At 36.1% G+C, this 27,036-nt stretch overlaps 1 protein-coding gene across 1 annotated transcript in view; it reads left to right on the top strand.

Annotated features, from left to right (window-relative positions):
- The window catches only part of LOC144435314 (sodium- and chloride-dependent GABA transporter 1-like), a 39,424-nt gene extending 14,601 nt beyond the window's left edge, over window positions 1-24,823 (top strand). Inside the window, exons 2-13 of the mRNA XM_078123910.1 lie at window positions 4,312-4,443; window positions 7,754-7,910; window positions 8,073-8,126; window positions 11,240-11,372; window positions 11,759-11,893; window positions 12,790-12,893; window positions 14,823-14,947; window positions 15,996-16,108; window positions 18,597-18,728; window positions 19,678-19,881; window positions 20,396-20,566; window positions 24,650-24,823. Of these exons, the coding sequence (XP_077980036.1) occupies window positions 4,312-4,443; window positions 7,754-7,910; window positions 8,073-8,126; window positions 11,240-11,372; window positions 11,759-11,893; window positions 12,790-12,893; window positions 14,823-14,947; window positions 15,996-16,108; window positions 18,597-18,728; window positions 19,678-19,881; window positions 20,396-20,566; window positions 24,650-24,823 (1,634 nt within the window). The remainder of the gene's footprint in view (window positions 1-4,311; window positions 4,444-7,753; window positions 7,911-8,072; window positions 8,127-11,239; window positions 11,373-11,758; window positions 11,894-12,789; window positions 12,894-14,822; window positions 14,948-15,995; window positions 16,109-18,596; window positions 18,729-19,677; window positions 19,882-20,395; window positions 20,567-24,649) is intronic.
- Window positions 24,824-27,036: the final 2,213 nt, after the last annotated feature.

Here is a 27,036-nt window from a genome sequence, read left to right on the forward strand (position 1 = left end):
TCAAGTTATTGATCATAGATGATACAATCAGAAAAACAGACAGGCATGCTAACGATTGAAAGTCAATAGAAAAGATATATAGATATTGTTACATCTTTTAGCGAGACAGCTGTCAGAAATGTCATTCAAACAGTGAAATCGTTATGAAACAACTAGTTATCTCATATAACATATAGAATCCCGCAATAGTATATTCTAATACCAGCCGATGAATGATTTCATTACAGTGGTGATCACATCTGTCTGATAATTCATCTTATGATAGCTAATTGTTTTCATGGTATTTTTATGTATTGGGTGTATAACATCACATCCCAACGAAACACAGGTATCAACACAACACATCATTTTTATGAGACTTATAAACAGAAAATGAAAGCACAAACATCTTATACATCTTCCTTTCTTTATACATACATGTTTTTGTTTCGTTATCTTTTCTGTATGTTTGATAAATCTGCGACCAAAGAAGGGGGTGAGTTAAGAGGATTCCATCAACACACTCGGTTAGACTGAAAGACTCTTCGATACATTCACTGATTGTTGTATTCACTCTTTAACAACATAATGTTAATATCGCAGTATGTAAGCCTTGTGTTAAAGTGACACAAACTGACTTTATTTGTTTGTTTTTGTTGTTGTTGTTGTTGTTGTTTTTGTTTTTGTTGTTGTTTACATTTTTAAGCAGGTGAAACTACTATCACAAGAGCTTGTTAAATTATTCTAGTGTAATGTTAATGTCGACGCATTGCTTCTAATACATCACAATTGTCTTCTGAAATCTTTAGAATATAGTTGATTGCATAGTAGAGATGTCCTCAATAGTTTTATATTACGTATAATAAATTACGTCATCAGATCGTATACAAGTTACGTCACCAGATTTAAGTCTAATAATAGTAAGCGTTAGTGATGATTAAGCATGCTTTAGTGAGAAGATTAATGCGAGTACCTTTAAATGTGTTACAGAATTAAATTACGCCTGGAAATGTGTACAGCTTGCGCGCACCCCTTTAAAGAAAACCCCCATTTTTTTTTGCGTTGCTAATTTAGCAATTTACTGCGTACTTGATATATTTGTGACTTAACATCAATATTGGAGCCAAGATTGCATGCATATTCGTGTAACGCTCACAGTCTTAATACCATGGTTTTAATCGTATCATTTTTTCTTCAAAAAACGAGTCATTTCTGGTTCCCTTTGAAAAAAAACCCCACCAAAACAAGATTGTAACGATTCTAACGAAACCAAGCATTTCAATTCTGCTCAAATTTGAAACAAAATATATTGTTTGACGACCCAGTTTTGACTAAATAAACAGCTTTTACCTCCAGTGAAACAAAAAGTACAGATGGTTGAATAATCGAAGAAAAATTTCGTGCAAAGTAGCGTTGCATTCCCACCGGTGATAATCTACGTTTGCTTCAATACATCCCATTATGCTGCTCCTGATCAGCATGACGAACCGTAACTTGGAATGGATCAATACTCCGGAGACCCTTGATGTATGTAGTTCTAGTTATCCATTGAGATGAACACAAAGGACTCACGTAGCAGATGTGTATCCAAACTGATGTCCCCTAGTTGTCGAAGTACAGTTCTTTTTTTTGCCCCGGGGGTTAACACTGTCTATCATCCATACATGCACCCATTTATTAGATCAACTCTCGATGTACAAATACGTGTATATAATGTCATTAAAATGGCCACTGCTTTGCTAGTTATAATGACGAATGAATTACAAAAAAATGAAGAGATATGTGGACGCGAAGCAAATTGGTAAACGTTACTTCTAAATAGAGCCTGGAGGTGGCAATAGATAGGACACAGGGGAAATCGAAGATTTCATAAGCACTCAAGTAAAATCAATATTGTTACAATTCAAAGATTATATATTTGTACTCTCAGTTCACTTTTATCCGTATTGTGATTTGCTATCTGCTAGCAGTATATTATTTTCAAACGTATGACTGTACAGTATAAATGAAATATGTACTGCAATGGGTTGATTGCTAACATAATTTCTGAGACGTCATTGATACTCTGTACGGTGACTTACATGTACTGTTCTCAAGAGCAAATATTTATATTCACCCGATGGGTATTGAATTGGTGGCATTCTACGTCGCATTTGAAATCATTTTGAACTTTTCCGCTCTTTGAATCATTGAGCATCTCTGAATTCGGGAGGCTTTCCCTTTGATTGTGCACTTTGCATAAATTAACTATTGATTTGCATACATATTATATACATCTGAGCGCTAGTTTTCTCATCTTGATTTGCTTGCGTGTTTTTATTTCAAGTTTGAACCAAAGTAACGTAGAATTGGGTATAGCCAAACTGCGCATTTCCTAACACTTCATCGAATTTGCAAAACGTGTGAATTGATTTCATAACATGATGATTTTCATAATTATTTCCACGTCAAGTTGTGTGTATTGTGAAAATTAAATCGAACTGCGAAAAGAGCAAAGTTTAATGCTGGCTATTGAGTGGTTTGAGAAGAAATGTGCTACAGTCAAAAACCTTCTATCACAAAATATAACGAAACTCAACACATAGTTTTTAAGTGTTGGTTTTTGATTCAACAAACTGCAGAAATATTTTGATAGGAGGTTCGTATCAACCATGATGTCTGTCTGCAATATTACATGTGCGTCCATTCCCTTTTTTCAGCTCGATTACATTTCATTGTGTTTCTCTATAAAAAAAAATACTCAAGTGTATGAACCATATCAAAAAAGAGTGCGTCTCAAACAGAGCTTGTCATTTCAGCTTATATATTTTCTGAAACTTCATACCCTTGAGATTAAATCATTTGATATTGTTGGACCACATATTTGAGCGTCTGTGTGTCTCGCACTACCCATGGAACCTGATTGAACTTCCGCTTGAGTGTGTTTTCATCTGCAATCTGCCGTTTTTCTCCTGTCAAGTGGTCCCAGTCAGTCATCGGGCTTATTGCGTTCTCGTTACTTATGAACAAGTCATCATATTGCCTGACAAGAGCAATCCAACCAAATCAAAATGCAGATTAAGTTTCAGAGCAAAAAAAATGAACAAATTGAAATAAAAGAAGGTTCAGTTCGTGCAACTGGTAACCACGGTTCATTTTATTCATTCCTTGTGCAATAAAACCACTCTGTTGAGAGTAATCAATATACGATGACATTGTTACTTTCATGTTATAGTGTTGTTTCGTGTCATTCAATTTAGATTATCGTCGTTATCAGTCAATGCCAACGTACTCGTATATCTATGCTAATATCCAAAACGCAAAAAAAATAACCATTTTCATTGTTGATAACAAGCACTTTGCTTAAGAGTTCACCAGATATTCTGTTAAATGTAATCCTAATAGATAACAGTATATATACAGATTTGTATTTTACATATTTTATTTTTAGAATGACATGACAGGTTGGCTATCAACCGTACAGTGGTTTTTCAGTATGTACCTATATGAAATCAATATGTCACTTAACTTTGTAAGTTCAGGGCTATGCTACTTCCCTTGGCAATAAGTCTCCAAGCTACGCGGATTAAGTTGAATACTGCACAAGAGCAAGATTGGGATATTTGATACGGCTGACCATATAATTATATTTCCTATATAATAGTGTACCCAGTAGCAACCGCAGTTATAAATAGCCTCCATACCATTGTGTAGTGTACATGCATACCAACATAAACAGACACATTTACATCTACCTACCTACCTACCTACCTGTCTGTCTGTCTGTCTGTCTGTCTGTCTGTCTGTCTGTCAGTCTGTCTGTATAGTGTAATGTATTTTAAAACATAAATATGCACAGCATAGAGATATACATAAGGACTAGTATGGTAGATTTAGGAATATATGTAATTTGTACAAATTATGCATCAAAAATCATCGGAATAGATGTTTTAAAAGTGCTTTTTTGATTGACAGATTCTCAGAGCTGATAAATGTTAGAATATACGTTAAATCATGTTCAACATGTTTACAGTATCAATGTTCTTGGGCGAAAACACAGGAGCTTACAAAAGGCCTATGAATAAGTTTTAGTGTTTATGTTTATGATTATTATTCGTGCTTATGTAAAAAAAGGTAATTGTGACCCAATGAAAAGCTGCGATTGTGTGCGATTTTTCAAAATCATTTTAAAATATATTTCTATTGGTATTAGTGTTGATAATATAGTTTTATCTTTTTAGAGATATTGTGTCGGAGTTCCGGTGTATTTTAAAATTCCTTTTGATTTTGAACACTCCATTGTGTTATTTGTGTATCAGTAATCAGGATAACTGCATCTCTATTTACTTTCAGGTGCATTTTTAATTCCTTATCTAACATTCTGGGCCTTTGCTGGGGTGCCGCTGTTTTTCATGGAAGTGTCCCTCGGCCAATTTCTGAATATCGGTGGACTTGGAATTTGGAAGATATGTCCCGTGTTCAAAGGTAAATGTTTCGAACCCCGAGATCAGTTTTATTTGTGTTTACTGTAACTTTGTAATGTTTGGTAGTTACTTCGTATGGAAGGTTTATTGCAATGGGTTGCAATTGATTGCTAACATAATTGCTAACATAGTTACAAATTAGCATTACGTGTGCATGTGCTTAGGTCCTTCCACCAACAAAATTGTTGAATCAATTCTCAAGTGGTACAGCTTTCATTAGAAATGATTTCGTGACGTAACATTTGGGGGTACCAATAGATTGGTAAACCACTATGACCTCTGCTTGCTAACAAGTGCACATACCTGTATCACACTGTATCCACTCAAATTGTGTATTGTGGATTGCGTATTTTGTAAAGAAGGTTGCAAAACACAAAATAGTAAAATCATAGACGTTTCTAGCCAGAGAATACTTGTTTTTATAGATGTAAGATAACCGTGTACACTCGATGCGACGGTTAATTCGTACAAAGACGTTGCAAAATACCTTACTTCGGTTTCAGACTGTATCCCTGTAATATTGCAAGGTACGTGCATGCTGTTGTAAATTCAAGCGTTCTCCAATACATCAGTAAAACTTAAGGGAGCTTCGTAAATCCGAATAACATGGAGGTCATCGTATAGCTTTAAATAAGTCGATGATACAAAGGGCTCTGATTTAGAATATAAAGTAACTCAAACGCAGCTCCAAAATGAATGCATCATCATTTTTTGTTGGCGTGAATTTATTAGCTACTTCTTCACCACCAACATCTTTCAGGGGTTAAACATACTCGTACTTAAAGTGGCATGTTAAAGTTACATGTAAGTCAGTAAATATAATACAAATCCACGTTACACAATGAAGCTTATACCCCCAAACAAATCTCTAGATGTACTCTAGATGCAGGCAGCCAGAAGTGGTCAAAATTGCTTCTGTTGCTCTATCGTAGCATTGTTGACTTATTGTAACATCTGTTATTTCACTCTGCTCTCTGTCGTCAATCGAAATAAACTTGTGAAAATTTCTTTCACTGCAGCTAAAATTGTGGGCCTGCCTACTCTTGCTCTCTCCGACCTTACTGACCGTGCAGTACTGCGCAAAGCACGTGTGATTGCTGTTGACGATAAACATCCACTTAATGCATATTTTGATATTCTCCCATCTGGTCGAAGATACCGTTGTCTTAAATGCTCAAAAGTTCGATACAGAAAGAGTTTTGTCCCATCAGCCGTCAGATTGTTCAATCGATGCTAAGTTGTATTTGTGTGTCTTGTCTATGTTTTTACTCACCCTTTTCAGGGGTTTTGTATACATTGTTTTTATTTATTATACACAGTTGTGAGCTGTAAACTATGTATCCTTTGAGGACTAATAAATTATTAATAATAATAGAAAAACAAAAGGTACCACAAGTATATTCAACATAGAATAAATAAATAAATAAGTCATCTTACGTAGAGTGGTTTTCTTCCAAAAAAAAAAACAGTTTACGTATTTTCATGGCAAATAATGTAAATTTTCCAAGTGGCGGTGTCTGTAGACTGCGTTAACAAAATAAATTTCCAATCACATGGAAATAAAATTGATGTCATAATATGCGTTAGCAGAATAAATTTCCAATCACATGGAAATAAAATTTATGTCATAATATGCGTTAGCAGAATAAATTTCCAATCACATGGAAATAAAATTTATGTCATAATACAATTTTATCATATACGAATGCCTGAGCAAGCCTGATGCTTGACTCTAGATAAATAGTTGTTAAATAGATACATAGAAAACTAAAACAAAAACAACCATCAAGGGACCCCCCCCCCCAAAAAAAAGAAGAAGTTATAGACATTCAATTTGCCCCTTTTAAACTTTACATTTGCAAATTGAATTTCGCTTTTAAACGTTACAGTTGCAAATTGAATTTCGTTATTATTCATCGGAGATAACGCAATTCAAGATTCAGACAAAATAAGAAATATCAAAACTTCTTGTTACATATAAAACGACAGTTATTGATTAAATATTGATTTTGTTTGTGTGTGCTAATTCTACAAAGAAATCATCTGCACAGAATTTATTGAATGAGTTCTATTCACAAGGATAACGAATTTCCAGAATACATCCCCAATGAATATTATATTTTTATCAAAACATCTCACATAAGAATTGATCGTCTGCAATCGAAAGCGGGATATTCTATTTCCGAATTGAACTTCCATTGTAAACCCATAACGCTGTATCTAATTAAGGGATGTCTCACATTATCGCATAAGCTGACGAGGAAGTGAAATTCGATCATGGGGCTGGTAATTGTATGTGAGGGGCGTAGGTATAGATATGATTAAATTCACATTATTAGTATTATTATTATATTGGAATTAATGTTCGCACTTGACTGACTTTCAAAAAATTCAATTAATATGTAATTCTTCAAATAAGGCAGAATATTCAACTGATTGACAGACAAACCAAGGAAGGACACATTTCATGGTAGCGGGTAGGAGCTCGGTGGCTGATGCAAGTAATGTTAAGCCATGATGCAAAGTTTACTGATAATTAGTAATTGGTTACTTGTAATTTGTGTTTCTATTTGCAATTTGTTCTTATTTGTCTTTAATTACCTTTTTTCCTTATGAATCACAGAACGTCGAGTCATTCCAATTAAATAACTGAGTTGAATTCCAATTAAATAACATGGTTTGTTCTTATCATAATTAAAAAACGTTGATTTATTTAATTATAAACCTAATTTAATTAAATACAGGCTGTTCCAGCTGTATTTTTCTACTATTATGAATAAAAGAAAATTTAATAAAAACCTGGCGCACACGTACATGGGAATAGTCGCGAAACTATACCCACCAGAAAATAACGGTCGAGTAACCAAAATTATCAAACATCGTATGCTAGATATTTGGCTCAAGGCCACGGGTGACCAAAATGTCACTAAAATTTGTCTATATTGAGTAGTAACATCGAACAAGATAAAAGTTTGACAGTTGTTCAATGATGGTTTTACATGTCACACAGTGGTTTTTTTTGTATTCATGTGCGACTACACGTCAGTCCTGCGAATATATTCTTGTGAGTTTGATAACGTAAAATTGTAAAATCACATCTTCTCCGATAACATGAGACGATCCCTAAGATTGGACTCATTCTTGTTCCATGATGAGCAGCAAACGGCGTTATTATATTTCCGACTTTCAATTAAATTGAATGTTGTCCATTTCAGTAACCATTACATGTTAAACGAGATATTAAAACCGGAAATCAGTGCTCGAACATTAGATTGGCTATAAACGTTGAAATACTTTTTTTTTGTCGACAGGTGTTGGCTATGCTGCTGTCGTCATTTCCGGTTTGTTGGACATCTATTATATCGTTATCATTGCATGGACTCTGTACTACTTATTTGCGTCGTTCACAAACAAACTGCCCTGGGAATCGTGTGGAAATTCATGGAACACCGAATACTGTGACGTCACGTTGCTTCGTCCTTCGCAAGTAGATCCAAGTAACTACACTGCATCGAATGACACTCTGATTAGCGTCTTCAGCAACTTTACATTCGGGACAGCATCCAACAATGGCAGTTATCAGGTTGCCATGGCAACGTCTTCATATAACCTATCCAATGCTACTACAAGTGACGTGTTTATAAATGAATCGTTGAAAGTATCACCGGTAGAGGAATATTGGAAGTGAGTTTATTACAAAATGTTAACAGCTTTCCGTTTCATAAACTTAAGGTCTATTTGTTAAATGAAATTTCCCGGCGAGTACAAATTACCAGTCAAAATGCTGAAGGTAGCTATTTTTTTACGTTTCAGATTCTAAATAATGTTTTATTTACCAAACTTGAACAGGAAAAATAAAAGCTTCACATATTAAAATTAAATAATTAACGAGGATTATTCCTAGTTAATAATTTTAGTAGTGGCACGTGAGATTTTCTAAAAGCACTTTCGAATAATTATGTTCTCTAAAACTAGGTCTTCAAAACTGATAGAATTAGTATAACTTAAAACATTTATATAATTTCGACATGTACCTTTAAGTTATTCAAGATAGAACCTGCAATGAGTGTACTGTGTAATTAAAACATTAAAATGCCAATATGAATAAGGATTGGTACTGATTTTATAAAACGATTTTAGCTTATAGCTTCCTACTTGAAAGATTAGTGTGACACGACATTGCCAAAGTCTGTGTTTGTAACTTAATGAACAAAAAATATATAAAACGTGTGTAAAAATGTGTTATTATACGTACACTAACAAACATTTAGTAATCTTTTGCAATTTATTGAGTTATAAACACAGACTTAGTCAATGTTGTTTCACATTGATTTTTCAAGTAGGAAGCTATGCTAAAATTGTTTTATAAATTAAAAAGTAAATAAATACCCAAGCATCATCCATATTGCCACTTTAATGTGTTGTCAATTTGACAATCACAAAATGGTTTTTCGATAACAGAGTATAATAATCCGATAATCTAAATTATGAGAACACACGATTTTCCTAGTCATTTCACATATTTTTGTTAACAATAAAGAAAGAAAACGCATACAAAAACATATCAGAAGATATACAGATAAACGTCGAAATCGCTTTCAACTGGTAGTGTTCATGGTTCAATCATTGATATGGCAAGTTTTGACTACAGCGATTTGTAATGTTGACGATGTTGTGTGATTCGGTATTTTCACTTCAATCAACAAAGTCTTCGTTGATGATCAATCACCCCGCTCACTGCTGTATGAATAGACTTACACAAACGTTGTACTCAAATTATGACTTTTATCAAAAAGGTTCGTAGAGTTGAATTTGCTACACTTTTTTCTCACGCAAGTTTAGCAACTACATTTATCTGCGGTGAAATTACAAAACTTGAGTCTGTATGCGAACCATAACACGTTGATTGTCGCAATTGTTCAGTTATCCGAACCAGCAGCGTTTTCCCCTGATATTTTATTGATCTGTGTCAATGTTAACTTTTGACCCATCTGCCCGTCCATATTTTAACTTGGTATTCATGAATGCCCTGCTAAACAGAAATGTTGTGGCTGACATGTTGTATTTCCGTAATATAGACTGTATACCAGATTTAAGATTATCTCCAAGTTTATGTTCTTAATGTAGATTAGTGTAAAACGGTGTGCATTAATGACATGGATTTCAATGTTTACATTACCAGGCTAACAGGTAATCCCTTTCTTGCCAAATACGCACAATTTCAATTCTTCAATCAGATAGATCCTTCATCGCTGAAAACATTATCCAAGAAAGATGGTATTTATATGGTTCAAGTACCAATAAAACCCCGTTAGTAGACTCAACGTAACATTCGCATTATGAATTCCTTTCAGGACATAACGATTGTCTGTGCTTGATTTGAGATTGTATCCAATACATACCTATTACACAGAATCCACCACTAGACTAAGCGTGCATTTGGCGCATATTAAAAGAATCGTTCGAATTAAAAATGTACAGTATTATAGTCATGTATTATTCCCGAATATTTGTATTCGTTCAGCCAAGAAAAAAGACGTGACCTAAGGGCCCTTATCACTACGAGTCGGTAGACGAGTAACAAACCGTTAGTAGGTCACGAGTATTTTCCGCCTGAAGAAAGATATTGGGGAATTATACAATTACACATACTCAAGCATAATTAATGGAAAATTGGGAAAAATAAATCGGTGGTTTGGAAACGTGTTGACTCGTATTTCTATCACATCAGAACTAGCGACGTAGACATTGGTTTCCGTGACATAAAACGATCAGGTTATATAATCCATATTTTCTGTTCAAAGACAATAACTTGACTTGTGTCTCTGTTATCTTTCTACAGACCATAGATGACACATATTTGCATACATTAAATTATGTAGCACTGAAAAACCATGCCACATTTAAAATACAATTCTTTCCTCAAAGTTTCAGCAATACGGCTGAAATAATGTATTTCTTTGTCGCCCCCCCCCCCCCGTCCACTAATATTCATCCAGACGTGAGTTAATTACTCGCATCGACATTCTTAACTTACCAAAGCTTGCATCAGACTAATCGTTACAAGTCGACGTTGATATTTCCCTTGATAGATTGATAAGATATTCTTTCGTGAAATCACTAATTATTTTGATTTGGCTGCACACAGCATTTGACGACGTCCATTTTAAACACAGACCCCCCGGACTCCAAAATCTATGATTAATATAAGGCGAACAATACCAACCATTGAGGTCACTGTGTATGATATTTAGCAACTCAGACCCCTGAGCACCAAGGGGTATAAAATAAACCAAAGATCAACTGAAAGATTGCGATCTACATGCACTTCACTGATATCTTTAAACATTCGTGCAGTGTCTATGCTCGAATGTTATTACAATTACAGTGACGACTTGCTGCGATCTGGTTGAACCAATTGAGAATTAATAGCTGTGATTTTTTATATTCATATTGAAATTTGTATTTCAGTTTATGAGCATTGAAAATATCCAATTAGAGTTACTGAAATGTTATACATGTCTGAATTATAAAATGTGTTACTGTAACCATATTTGACTTCAGAAAATGTGATAAGAAACATACGACGGATTACAAGGAAACGTGTAAAGCCAAAATGACACGGACAAATAGTTTTCGTACCCAAACAAGTGATAATTGTAAATTAACAACGACTAATTTGTTTTTGTTTTCTATATTTCGATGTCACTTTCTTAACTCATCGCTACTGTCTGAACCAATGACAGGGAGTTCTTTGGTTGCAATACTCATTACTTGTTTGTTCCTTTACTCTACAGACGAGGCGTTCTTCAAATCAGTGACGGTATACATAATGCAGGAGTAGTACGGTGGGAACTAGCTCTGTGTTTACTTCTTGCCTGGCTTCTGACCTACTTTTGTATTTGGAGGGGTGTTAAACAAACTGGGAAGGTATGATAGACCTGTATTTCTTTTTTGCTTCCACACCAGTGCGTTGTGCTTGTTATGCACCAGATTATTTGTGTATGTGAGTGATAGTGTGTCTGGACAGGGATAAGAGTGAGTGAGTGAGTGAGTGAGTGAGTGAGTGAGTGAGTGAGTGAGTGAGTGAGTGAGTGAGTGAGCGAGCGAGCGAGCGAGTGAGCGAGTGAGGGAGGGAGGGGGAATGACTGAGTGAGTGAGTGAGTTAGTGAGTGAGTGAGTATGACAGGTAGAAAAAAAACACAAGTAGAAGGGTTAAAATGAGAAGGAGGGGTACAGATCACGAACAATGTCAGGCCTATAATTATGCATAATGAATAATGCACCCTCATACTTACATAAACCGTCTCTTGCAGGTGGTATATTTCACAGCAACATTTCCATACGTTGTGTTATGTGTTCTTCTAATTCGTGGAGCAACTTTACCAGGTTCATTAAATGGAGTTCTGTTTTATATAACACCACAATGGCATAGACTACTGCAACCACAGGTATATACGGTTTATTTCACTTTCACTCAGATAAGCTCAATTGAAGCAATATATTGTTGAAGTGGCCATATGGATGACAATTAGTTATTTATCTGGCAGTTTTAATTAGTAAAACAAATCTACTACACTTGTCTACTTGGAAGTACAATGTGAAAGAACATATATCAAGTCCTTGTTTGTAACACAGTTAAACACACATTTTAGGGGGGGGGGTTGCAGTTTTTTGAGTTATAAACATGGACTTGATGTAGTTTTTTTTTTTTAATTTTACATTTCGAAGTAGAAAAGTATAGTAAAGGTTTTTTATAGTTAAGAATTCAACAATACATATCATGTGACCCTGTTGCATGGGTATTTATTACTTGCAGTAGAAAAATACATAACAATATTATATATTATTTGGTCAATGACACTCCACGAGCTTAGGATAAGCGATCCAAAGGACGAAATGCCAATAGAACGTTTATGAATTAGTATTGTGGACGTAATGCCAAAAATCACATGAAGTGATATAGTTTTACTAAGTATATATTCGTTCCTGTTTAAGGTATGTTGTGAAAAACTGGGCATTTGCATTATGTCGATCATTTGTATTTGTAAAACCAAATTAGTGGAAATTTGAGGTTTTCACTTGACTGTCATTGTTCTTTCGAGTGACCAACAATACTACCCCTCCATTCAAAAGTGACACTAACTTGTTGTCTACAGTTTGCTGGTTCTAAACTCCTACACACCTATCCTAAACCGGCGATGGGTACTATTTTTTCTGTTACTGTAACAATAAGCTTTCCTTAAAAGAAACACGTGTTTTGTTATTTTCTCCATGTACTGATTTACCTCGCATATTTCACGGGGTGCAACATATGAAGTGTTCATGAACCCTTTTCTTTCGCTAGGTATGGATTGACGCAGGAAGTCAGATATTCTTCTCTTTTGGACTTGGTCTTGGATCGTTGGTAGCTCTTGGCAGTTATAATGACTACCACAACAACTGCTACAGGTAAATGTACTCGCGTCATATTCATGTATTCACTCTTCATATTCTTCGTTTTACAGCGATGCAATCTAGAAACCATTTTACGCAATCACATTTAAATGAGTTTTTCTGCAATAACCTGTGTTGAATACACGAATGGTTTGTCTGTGTTTCGATGTTGATGATAGCTAAACTGGTGTATGCTTGGTGTTTCAATCATGGGACATTTAATTAAATAATTGTGTTTAACACAGTGGCCGGGTAGACATATTTTAACTCTAGACTAACAATAGCACAGACACAACCCTACAGACCCTACACATATGTAGGGTCTATATGAATTACACACAGCAGGGTCCCTTGCCTAATCACACTGAACAGTGATAAGCATTGCTATTCTTTCACAGTGCAGTGAAAAAGGGGCTTCTAAAGCAAACTGCCAATTTCAAACACACGGACTTGATGACTTTTATGGCTGCAAATGTTCACGTGTTCAAATGTTTTCTAACTGATAATCAACATTTCAACAACCTACATCCCCACTGTGTGCGGCACCTACATTGTATGAAAGTGTTTCTTTTGCATTGGAAGTTGTCTATCTAAGGGTGTGTATTACATGCCATATTACATGAGTGAAACACCAAGCCAACTTCATTTAAGCTGTAATGTTGATGACATTATATTTCTGTTTGTTGATGTGTTAATTATCTCGCATCTTTTAAAAAGTATCCCTCGATTACTGCTTAAAGGCCAGGGTTTCTATCCCAGGTTCGATTTCACCTTATTATTACTGATAAACTAGTCCTCTAAAGGGACGATCGTACAATGTCGCACAAGCTAAACAAACGAACATACATGCAGTTCGTTTAGGTCAACCCCCCAAACCCCCCCCCCCCCTTCCCCTCATCCCCTTAAACGAACGTTCGTAAGTACGACATTAAACCGTTATAATATGATGCAAACTATGATGAAAACTGTGGTCACACCACTATGATCGATGTAATGTGAAAACGTGATTGTCAACACACTAAAATACTATCAGAAACCCAGCACTGTATCTTTATTACATTGGAACTAGTGATTTTTTATAAACTTATCAACATATCAGTAGTGAATACCAAAAGCTGTTAGCATTGAAGGAGTGAACGTTTTTTCGTGAAAATTTGGTTAGAAGTGCGAAAATGAATTTCAGCAATTTCATTGACGACAGACCTCCCCTCCCTCCCCCCCCCCCCCACGGACGAAGTTTGCTTATTGAGCTTTGTGACACACAGTGTGCGATCGTCCCCAAAGGCTTTACACACGTGTCGTGTGTATTTACATTCTTGATATTTTAACAATTTTCAGTGACTATATTGTACATGTGTGATTAAAAAAACCAATACTCTAGTTACATCTAGTGTAGTTTTAGTTTAAGATTGTGTCCGTTAATTCTCAGCTGACATATTAATCACAGTTATATTTTCAATTCACACGTACTAGCAGATATTCCGTACACGCTCAGCCACGTACATCATCGTATGTAGTTTCTGACAAATAAATGGCAGTGACTTATTTAATTAATGAATGAATCAATTAATTAATTGTGATTAGTCATGGTTCAAATTCTTGGGATACTGATTTAGTGGAAGATTATTTGACACTCGTAAAAAATAATAAATTAATAACGTATGTCTGTCTGTCTGTCTGTCTGTGTATGTCACGGTAAATTAAATGTTCATTAACATGTACATCTACTCCTCTGACGGAATTTCGTCATGGTTCGATTCCATCAATTCCCGTGGCATGGAAACATACTACCTGCAGGCCAAGTCCGAAATAGCACAGAGACTTTAGGTACACGGCTTCAAAATCTCGTTCTCCAGAACGGCCTGAGTATGCTGTGTCAGATGGAGTTCGGCTACGTTCAGACCGAGAATTGACGATATTTGTATATATTTACGTATTGAACAGAGATGCTGTTATCGTTGGATGTGTGAACAGCGCCACCAGTCTGTTCGCTGGGTTTGTGATTTTCTGTATTATCGGCTTCATGGCGGCAGACCAGGGAAAAAATGTCGAAGATGTCGTTGATCAAGGTAAGTCTGGATTTTTAATTTTTTAATATATCGATTCATTTGTATCATCACGCACGTCGTAAAAGCAGAGGCCAAGAAATAAAGGTTTGAAGTAGATCAATGAATTGCAACCCCCCCCCCCCCAAAAAAAAAAAAAAAAAAAAAAAAAAAAAATCCGCAAAATCAATCCGGCAATTATTCAAAGAAAGTATAAGTACTAGCACAATGCGCGCACACATGGATCCGGATATCGAAAGAATGGATATTAAAGTTTCGCTTGTGTGGATGCTGGAGCAGTCTATTTGCAATCAAAGAGACCTTAATAAAATTGTATTTCTTACCAATAAGGCAATATTGTCGAGACCTCTTTGACTGTACACAGTCTAATGGTGGAGGGGCAATAAGTGAACGAAGGTAACACATTATTAGACAAATAAAAGTTGTTACATCCAATGTATATCGAACAAAAGCAGTCCCCTTTCCAATTGGATCTAAATTTATCACTGTGGGTTTTGCTATCACCAATTTGTGTTATTTGTTGAAAACGTGTATAACTACAGCCTTAACCATTACTGCGTGCTAAACACGATAAAGTTATGAACACTTCGTTGACAGTCGTCTGAACGCAGTATCTGCAATGGATGTAATAATCGTTACGACCGGATATGGGGTTTGCGGAACGAGGTTGTACGGCGGAAGGGTCCGACTTTAGGAGGGCCCGTAAGCAGTACTACCGAGGTCCGCAAAACTCATAAAGGTTTTATCATATACCCCGTGTAGTGGCACATAAACGTCATTTGAATCAAATAATCACATAAATTGACACTTAAATATTATTTCATACGCATAAACGTCAAAATAGTGAAGAAATTAACAAAGCCAAATCACTGAGCGAACGGATATCAATGAGCGCGCCCCTTACCATATTTGGGCAAAGTGTGCCGGTGGTCGTGAAACGGAAAATGATATTGCTCGGGTTCCATGCATGTGCTCTCCATTGAATTGCATTGGAATCGATACTGGGTATATGATAAACTAATTTATCACTCTCTCATTATTTCTGTTCCAGGACCTGGATTAGCTTTCATGGCATATCCATCAGCTGTTGTTCAATTACCTATTTCTCCATTCTGGTCGATACTCTTCTTTTCAATGTTACTGATGCTGGGACTAGATAGTCAGGTGTGTTACAATGAAAAATCATTTTAACTCGTCTAGCTTGACAAAATTCGGACCAACTTTCCTAAAATCTGTTGTCTGTAGCTCGACAGAAATTAATGTTACAAATTTTGTCACATTTTATAAAAATTGCCAAATCGTTCATCTGGCTCAACAAAAATCTTCGGAGCATCCGTCTGACAGTGTGTCAATAAATATTATTTTTTTTTACAGCTGATTTCAAAATACCATTCAACAGCTCTGTTTGATACAACCAAGTAGAAATTAATAAGAAACTGTACATGCTACGCTTTAAAAGATCACAATTTATTGCAATATTTTGTCTAATTTAAAGGAAATAAATCATTGAAATCAACATACCGGAACTAGACGAAGACACGTGGACGCCAATGCTTTGATGTTTGCATTTGATGTCTGCATGGTGGTACATCATTTTATTTCATTTAGACAAAATATTGCAAAAACTACATTCAATCAGTCTCGCTATGTAACAGTGTAGCATGTGTAATTCTTAGTAGTTTCTGTGTGATTATATCAAACGGAGCCGCTGAGCGGTATTTTCAAATCCGCTGTAATAAGTTAACATTGTCATTGCTACATTTCATCAGCTGGCTAGCTGGACAAAGGTCTGACTAGTAACATTGCTAAATTTATTATTTTGTCTGCATGAGACACCATTATATTAATTGTTATTGTTACACTATGAATCATTTGTTGGTGATCTACTTCCATAACGATATTGCCACGTGCCTCGGAAGAGACAATAGTCCATTGTAGTACAACCTTGACGATGCTGACGAGACGTCATGGAATTTTGTTTTGACTCTGTGAGCAGAAACTTTTATTACTACCTATGAACCCAGAGTCCATGAACATTCATTCTCATATAAGATTTTTTTTTATCCTACATTGAACTATTGATCTAGCCCCTAAGTATAAAGTTATATATTTTTTTTAAGTTCGACGTATACAAGGTATGTAATAGATCAAGTATAACCATATTACTCGTTTTATATTATGGCATAGCTTTTGGCAAAAACAGTTGGGGAAAGGTTGACTTGACAACATACTGAATTTTAAACTTAAAAGATCTCCGTTCAATTTACAACGTGCATCGAGTCTGTATAAACCCGTGTCATGGTTCTGGCGACGGCAATCTTAATCCACATGTTTTGCGAAAATCACAAATTTTAATTTAGAGGATTGTTTTTTTGAAATAAGATTCACAGGGTTGCTTAATTACACACTCACATGACTTTACATTTAATCTTTATTCCTTCAAATTAACATGGTAGATAAGATTATCTCGATAGAATACAAACTATGAGCAGTTTTAAATCGAAAATTGCCTGGATAAAGGTTACGGTAAAGGGATCTGTGTTTTTTCCACCTCATTTCGTATATAGCTGCTCGATTCAACTTTCAAGTCACATTCTACCTCGGATTATTTTTTTCTGATAGCCCGGATCTCTGTAAATTGCGATGAAAAATCATTGGAATTCCGAGACTTTCGTTTGGATTGTAATCTTGAAAATTTTCTCTAATCACTGCATAAATGTTCTCATGATCAAATGATAAGTCGTTCAAAGGTAATTTGTCAGCATTCTACTACGTGGCATACGTAATTACGCATCATATTGTGAAACCTCTGTGGTTTTTTGTTTTTGCAATATTAATACCATCATATAGCCCTGTTTTATCTCTATCTTTGAGCTGCAGGGCTGCTTCTTTGGAAGTAGTATTACAACATTGTTGACTACGTGTACAGTTCAGGCGTTTTATTGTCCGTTCGCGTTCTTGTATCAAAATTACACGTATTCGAAAACTTTTTACATCAACAAAATAAACAGTCGGATCTATACCATCGCTGTATCCATGTACGCTACGTAGTACATATACTCAGCGAGTGGCGATCCTGGAATGGAAGAATTTTGTGACCATTTTACTGTAAACACAGTTGTTCGAAGTGCAAGTGGTTGTACTATCGTTTCTAAATCCATTCATTTATGATCATCTCATGCAGGTCTGGAAGTTTCTGGTACTTACACGCTTTTATTTCCGAGATGTGTATTTATGAGGAAGTTAATTAAACACAGTTTTCATTGGTTGTTAAACATTATAACGATATCTGGCCATCATAAGGGCGATGTTTTCTTAATAACACGGTTGGCAATTGGCAATATTTTCTTACAATCTTATCACTAGCCTGGTCACTGCGCTGTTGAGATACATCGTTAGATGGTCGTGCCTTGTAGCCCTCGTGTTGATGCGAGAACTAAGAGGCACGATCGATCGCTTGATTGCAGTGAACCCTCACCTCCGTCCATCAACCGAGGATTACATAATCCTCGCTAATTTAATACACTCACCGTACATATTCGATTTTGAAAGTTTTCAAAATGTTCAAATAAATATAATACGCCGGAAGTCTTGATGAGGAAATATATATTCAGTGTCTTTCTTTTTTTCGTTTTACTTATTTTCCCTGCAGTTTTGCACAATGGAAGGGTTTATCACAGCCTTGGTTGATGAATATCCTAAAACTCTTCGAAAGCATCGTGCTCTGTTTATAGCGTGCTGTGCTTTGATCTCGTATCTCCTTGGACTGACGTGTATTACAGAGGTGAGTGAACTATATAACATCTCCTCAGATTAACGTGTATCATTTGTGGTGGATGAGTTTTACACGGATCAATGCTTGTGTAACAGTTCTTTTTAGAGTAGGTGGGGGATTACTCGCGATCATCAAATGCCATTTGTATAACTTACTGCGACATCATGTTTGTGTCGATGATAGCGTCATTTTAAGCCATATGAGGGGGATACATTAGACGACGTGTAGAGAACTTAATGGATTAATGGTGCTTGTCTTTATTTAAAAAGTACATTACGAATGAAAAACGTCATGTTTTCCCGCTTAACATCAATTAAACAGTCACCACTAAACGTGACGGCTACTATCAAACAAACACACACAACGTATCAATTTTTATTTTAACATGTGTCTCGCAGTATTCCGAATTGATTCATTCTCGCAAACCAGAGCTGTTATTTATTCTGCGACACTGAGAACCCTTTAGCTATGCGTCTTGGACGGTGCCGTAAAATAGGCCGTGGTTTACGACGATGGAATTGATTGCGTATAACGTGCATGTACTTATCAGTAATTATTGCAGACAAAAGCGGGGTGGAGGGGGGGGGGGGGTGTATTTTCAGGGTAAGTTTTTCCTTGGAAATAGTGGGCAGTTATCTTGCATGGATGTTCATTAAAATGTCACTCTAAGTTGTTTAAAAGGAGACATCGGCAAAAACGGTTTCAAAGTTTGCTTCAAATATTTGGTAGTATAGTGCTTTCTGAAAGATTGGAAGATTCGATTCGTCGTTGGCGGCGCTCTTGTTCGTAACCATTTAGTTGAGACTCGGAAATTAAAGGATTTTACACAGATATTAGTTATAGACCCTCCACCAACAGGATTGGTGGAGGGTTTATGGTTTAGTAGTACTTCTGCCAGTGAAATAGATGGTAAAGTTGCCACATTATCACTCATTCTTACTTCTTTTTATCTTGTTAGGGTGGGATGTATATCTTTCAGTTGATGGACTATTACTCTGCCAGTGGAATCAGTTTAATGTTTTTAGTATTTTTTCAAACAATTGCGATCTCTTGGGTGTTTGGAGTCAATCGTTTGTACGACGCTATCGAAGACATGATTGGTTTTCGGCCAAATCGTTGGTGGATGCTGTGTTGGACCATAGCAACGCCTGCTATCGTCATGGTAACTATAACTGTTTCTGTTGCTTTAAAGACTTAGGTTAGAAAAAGAGAGTTAATTGAAGCGAAATGGTCCGTAACTATTCAAACAAGTTGTAATACAGGAACAAGTTTTCTTCTTCTAATAAATATGTAAAGTTACCAGTGCATTGAAAAAGACAAAGATTTTAAAATGGAGATGTTGGCTTAAGCCTTCAATCATAGACACGTAACACTTGTCTGTGGTTCAATGCACCGATATGAAATTGCCAAATTTGGTAATCCTTTGCTTTTTGATACTGCATGCTTTGTTGAACCCACGGTGCCTTTACACATTATACGTATATACATCTGAGTCGATATGACTACCGAATTATTCTACACACACACGTGTATTTCTCAATTGTCCAAGACACGCAATAAATCCATATTTCTGGTGAAAATTAAAACATTGGTGACGAATACTCATAAAAATGACTTTTGGATTGGTCGGAATGAACAAATGACGTATTCTCTCTTTTCGTTTAACCCAATGACAGGCCGTCTTCTTATTCAGCTTCGTTAAGTATAAACGAATCACATACGGCGAAGACTACTTGTATCCTACATGGGGTGAAATACTTGGTTGGTTATTAGCACTGGCCTCGATGGTTTGGATTCCAGCCTATGCTGTATATAAAATAGCAATCACACCAGGAACTTTAATGGAGGTTGGTCTTCGTCATCTTAATAATTTAGATATTCAATTTCGATTTAAGGGAGGTGTAGTATTCTATTAAAATAATTAAGACCCTTGACATGGTGGAAACAGAACCCGGTAATACCATGCTGGTAATGTATTCGCCATTTTGTATGTAAGCGTAAATGAACCACGTGATGCATTATTTAACTTACCACCATTACCACTTGCGAAAGTTTTGTATTTGATCATGTACACTTTTTGCAGTACTCTCTAAAGTAGATGAAATGATACCCCAATCGCCAAGTATTTATTTTAAGGGACGTTCATGCAAATTTTACTTTCCGATTTATACAAGTACATACATCAAGAACATTACGCCCTCTCGTGTCTCATTTCACATTCAACCCTGAAAATATCTTGGTGCCGTTTCGTTTGCGCAGTTGAAGCACCATAAACCATGCCATCACTCTCATTCATGTCTCCATGATGTGCTGGTATCAAATAACATTCTAGATATTTTAAATACAATTTTAAATTTTAGATATTAAATTAAATTAAAAATAAAACAAGCGACCTATCGGTCAGAATAGCTCCGCTGTTTTTTTTTTATTTAATTTTTTATTTTGGTGACATGTAGAAGTGGTTCAGGTCTTCAGCTCTTCGAGTCACTATGCAGTTTTGTTTTAGCGATGCAATAAAGTGGTTAGTGGTTTCATATGATGTCTCACTATAAAACACATTTTACACAGAAGTTGGTAATGTATTGTACTTTTATACCATAGTCACCATTTTATAACAAAAATCTACTGTTATGAAAAATTGCACAAAATCTCAGAAAAAAATGACTGGGAAATGCACACAAGAAAAAGAAAAAAAGAGGATTTTGAGGTTGGCTATAAGTAATTCCAGTGTCTTACAGCTGTAACCCTGGAAAATTTTAATGAAGAATGAAATAAACTAGGGATCTAAAATAATTTTGAGGCAATTTGAATTTCAATTTTCTAACAAATTTACAAAGTCAACAACATTCAACTTGTTCTAGTTGTGGTAGATATATATAGGGAAGAAATGTATTAATCGCCATCTTAGTTTCCGTACGGCGACAATCTCAACTACCCGGAAGAGAGTCATTCTCAGCCATACGTTACAGTGGTAACACTCGTTCATGTTCGGTTACCTTTCACAAAGAAAACACAACGAAATGGTTGAAATGATCTTTTTTTAATTTCTTTTCATCACAACAACAAAATCTGCGTGATCAAAAGTGTTGTAAACTAAACCAGAAAGAATTATCGGACTGGCTAAACTTCCCGATGAACTGGAAGGTCCTACTACTTCCAAGTAAGCCTCGATAGTACTATAGTACGTGAGAAAATCGTCTCAAACTAGCGATACAACTTTCAAAATATAACTTGACATGTCTTCATTTGTTAGAGTTATACAATTCAAGACGGGTTTTCACTCGAAAACAACAATTCTGTGAATAATGACAGTGACACTCTGAACGCAGCGATTTCTCGGACGATGTTACCACTGTAACGTATGGCTGACAACGACTTGCTTCCGGGTTAGTCCCTCGTGCATACGGGTGGATTGTCGGCGATTAATACATACATGTACATCGTCTGATATTTTAATTCACAGTGTTTTTTGTGACCGGCGCCTGTCAGCAGACTCTGCCATTTTTTTCATCATTCCATTGTATTTAAACCTTGTACTTGACATTTCGCAATATTTATAATTCTCAACAAAATACCTCAACATGCCTCACTTCGCTCGTACTCAAAGCAGCCCCGCACGTAGTCCTGCTTGCATACGGAGGAATTCGGGACTCGATTCTGACAATTGTCCCTCCCCCTCCGGTGTTTAGAGTCAAGTCAGTAATACAGACTCGTGCACCCGAGGACTACCCCGCGCGGTATGATCACTGACACTGATGATATGATGAGAGAGAACCTTTTCGGATTTACATGTAAAACGGGGAAAGATACGCAAAACATAATGCAAAGTCTGAAGCCAAATTAAAGTTGTAATTATTTTAATTATTTTTACTTGCCAAATATTTGCATTTTGGAAAGGCAAGACACGTTCATGTCGTTTAACTTTACATGTGAACTGTCGGCCATATTTAAACTTCAACCGCATGCCTGGCATGCCCTTCCTTACGCAAGTTGTCTGAATTCTGGTTCACTGTCATTCCAAATTGCACGACAATATAGAATTAACCACAAGTTACATGTTATCTGAAAACATCACACTTTTATAGTGGGTCTGAAGTGTGATTTTAGTGAGTACTAAGAACGTCCTGTGTTGATACTCAAGATACTTGCTGTGGAAAATCGCTCGGTCGAATGAAGTCACCTTCAGCTTCTGGTCGAATCAGGATAGAGTATGCAAATGAGGATGTTGCGGATTGGCTGATAATGTAGAAGGGTGCAGAATTGGATTTTACAACCCTGTTTCGAACAAACGTTTGTCATTTGGGCGCCCAATGCGTAGAATTATGACTATAGCACATATTACATTGCTTGTTTGACGTCAATAGTGTCTTTTGAAAAGTGGCAGTTTACTTAAAGTCTCGTCGACTGATTTCCAATATGGCGTCGGTCATTATGCTCATTAACATATTCATTTTTTTTTCAAATTACAAAAAAAAAATCATAAAAAATAAAAATGAGGATGTGCTGACTTGAAATTAACAAATCTGAGTAAGCTACCCCCTGCGCATCAACACGCCAGATATCAAAGCAATCTAATAAGAGGTTTTCAAGGAGTTGATGAAAATGACATTTTATGAAAAAAAATCATAAAAAATTGAAAATGGCACAGATCAACTTGGCATGAACAAATCTGAATAGCCTCCCCCCAGGGAACATGCACACCAAATATCGAAGAATTCCGACTGTCACTTATGGAGTAGATAGTAAAAATATAAAAGTTTGACGGACACCTATGATTCACTCTACTCTCTATACCTCAATACCCACCTATACCTAAAGCTACGCTTTCAGCTTTCGCTGACAGCGGAGCTAATAAAATTGTATTAAATTTTAAATTTGTGTGAATTTTAGATAATATTATTGTAAATTTTAATTAATGATTTAAAATGGGAATAGCTCGGTGTAGTATATGTATACTTGGGAGTTTTGTTTGAGTTTGTCTTTCTCCCCCCCCCCGAATCCTCTCTATCGGCGTTGTTATTGTTCTCTGCCATTCTGTCTGTCTGTCTGTCTGTCTGTCTGTCTGTCTGTCTGTCTGTCTGTCTTTCTGTATGTCTGTCTGTCTAGTGTACGTCTGTCTTCTCTCACTCAATTTATCGCATGTTGTCTTATAAAAAAGGTGTTTCTTTGCAACTTTTTTTGTGTGTGGAAATGTGTATGTTTCATCAGCAGTTTCTCGCGCAACAGCTAGAAATCCATGGGCAGCTTACAGGACATGCCTGTCATAGTTGTATTCACAGACATGTAACACTGAGGTCTGTTGACACAGCCATGTATACAGGTGTGTAATTGCTGACTCCTATACATTGCTGTGATCACATGACTGAGACATGGATGTACACACAGATGTATATCCAAAGCTGTGCGTACAAGTTCTGTTACAGTGTCGGAATATTTGGTAAGATTTCAGGACTGTATTTACGGACGTTTAACAGGTCTTTTGGTACAAATATGAGTTCAGATCTGTATTTTGTTTTTAGAATATCTCACAAACGGGCCGGGTTATACCAGTGTTTTAAAAGTACATGTACAAAACATATGACAGTACAACAAAACAGACCTGTGGCAGGCCTGTATACACATCCCAGTACACATGAGGCACTGTCATAAAAGAGACATGCCTGTACATACACTTCAATGTATCAGCAAGGTACCCACACTAGTGTAAACAGAATTGTAGTCACATCCCTGTTGACAGGCCTATGGCGACATTTCTGTTACTACCACGTGCCGTCGATCCTCGCTGCCACATAAATGGTATAGGGTCTGCGCAGGACCTGTTACTTTGATTTCGTGTGTAGTGTATTTTAGTCGGACAAAGTCTTCTATCATAATTATAATTACGAGGAAAATATTAAAGCAAGTTACGGTGTTGTCTTTGTCTTTTACAGCGTTTACGTATTGTAACCACACCGGAAATACCCATAGTTTTCCGACGAAGAGACTCCTCTGGCTGTTTGGTTCCTATGACAACGGTAACCGTAATGAGCAATAGCACCTCGTGTAACAACCCTCCGTCTTACTCGACTGTGATGCAGTGTGACAACAATGGCGTCAAGTTGTGAAGAATCGTCGCGTTAAGCCGTAAATTCATAAATTGTTATATAAAGTTGATCAAGAAGGAAAGTACACGCGTATGTAAAATGATTTATGACGTGACTGCGTCTTGGAGGTTTATCAAATCCAAAGAAAATCTTATAGAAAAGAAGGTGTGACTATTCAAATATTGATTGTGCAGTGAGAGTAAGCCTAGCCGGGAATGCAGGGTTAGTCGTGTAAAAGCGTTGCTACGGTGATTATCACCTGCGGCACGGAGATGAAAAATACGAACAGAGATATAATCTGTACTTTTCCTGTTTATTGTAGAATGTATTCTCATTAGTTTTCGACGAATTTTCTGATCATGTCCGGGTAGCTTAATGAGATTTCTCGTAAAATACAACGATTCCAATATCACAGAAGTTACAATAATCATGATGTAATGTTGTTTTGTTTATTCAATGAGTACTTTGGCCACTGGCCCACTGTACAGTCTCGAAAAAAGAGAAATCAAGATAATGTCAAAGTTACAAGTAATATATAATACAAAACATAATATGAAAGATTCAAAGAATATAATACGAAAATTAACAATTGAAAACAGTTTTTGCTCTTATTCAACGTCTTGTAAAAATAGTGTTCTTTTTTCAAAAGCATAAAATAAATATCTTGCACAGTTTCTTATAACAGTAGGATTTTGATTGTTCATAAACCTCAAAACTTTATAATCAGATAATGGCTTGTCTATATACATTGTGGCGGGGAATATACTTTTCTCTGAGTTCTTCATAAAGAGGACAAACAAATATAAAGTGTTTCTCATCTTCAATGGTATCCAGGCATACTGGACATAACCTGTCTTTGTGTTGGATCCCCAAATGTCTGCCCTTTTCAATCATAAGACTGTGAGCAGAAACTCTAAACTTTAGATGATGTAATGGTTAGATATGCAAAACCAAAAGACAGTGGCGATAATACCTGAAATGCGATTCAAATGTTATATTTCTAGCGCCTGGATTCTCCTCGTGATTCAAATGTTACATTTCTAGCGTCTAGATCAAGTTCTCAGAGCGATTCAGATGTTACATTTCTAGCGCTCAGATTCTCCGTTCATATCAAAGCCTTAGGTTAAAGCCATTTCAAGACTTCTGAAAAGTCTGATGTAGGAATGAGTCATTCACCAAATATACCGTCTATATATATATATATATATAGCTAGCAATCATGTCATCATTAATGTAATATTACTATTAAATGTACACATATCTGCATGACGCGTTCTAACCATTAACACAACATTGTATCATAGCAATATAGGAGATGTTTTGAGAAGTGTGTCAATTTGAATGTACTAGTAATATATAATGTACGCATATCTGCATAAAAAGTTTCTTGTCATTAACTTGAGCAATTGCTGCAACTTCGGCATTTTTTCGAATTCTTTTACCAAGAACCCTGAGATAGTCAATATTTCTCGTAAATATGCAAGAAGTCTTGTTATGTACAGTAGTGGTAGATTCTATCCACAGGTAAGTGTAGTGACTGCAGGTCATGTTGGTTTGACTTGCTTAGACAATACCTATTCTATGCACGTACATGTACCTGTACATGGTAGTGATCATACTGTTCCCAGAGAGCATATGTCCTCCACGAGAACCGGAGAACAGTTGAATGGGCTCAGGGAAGTTTACAGTCGTATCAGCTGCTCCATCTATCTAAATGCTATTGTTGCATAGTGTACCATATAGACCTAAACAATGTAATAAATTTGTTGTTGTAACATTATTTGAGTTTAGTTGTTGGTGTGTATTTGTTCAGGTATCTTACGATATGCACTCAGTGAAGTCAATACTGACCTTAGTGATCGTGAAGAACGATTCAGTTTCATGGAATTTCAGATAATAAGTTGTCTGAGGCGAAACTCAAGTGACAGTTTTGAAACCATCATAGCCGGCGTCACCACCACCACCACCACCACCACCACCACCACCACCACCACCACCAGGTACATTTGTATCGCCATGATGGCGTTTAATATAAATTCAACTTCTGAGATTGATTCATATTCAAGTGAGAACAAATAAAATTTAAAAAATTCTTTTAAATGATTTTGTCTGTAAGAAATCACGAAAAAGAGGTGTCACGTAGTGTCAGTTTCAACCCATTGCTTACAAAAATACACCTGTCACTCGTCACGGTGAAGATGTCTTCTTAGATTCACAGAAAACAAATACGTATA

The sequence above is a fragment of the Glandiceps talaboti genome, chromosome 1 (genome assembly GCF_964340395.1).
Source record: "Glandiceps talaboti chromosome 1, keGlaTala1.1, whole genome shotgun sequence".
In the NCBI taxonomy this organism is placed as follows: Eukaryota; Metazoa; Hemichordata; class Enteropneusta; family Spengelidae; genus Glandiceps; species Glandiceps talaboti.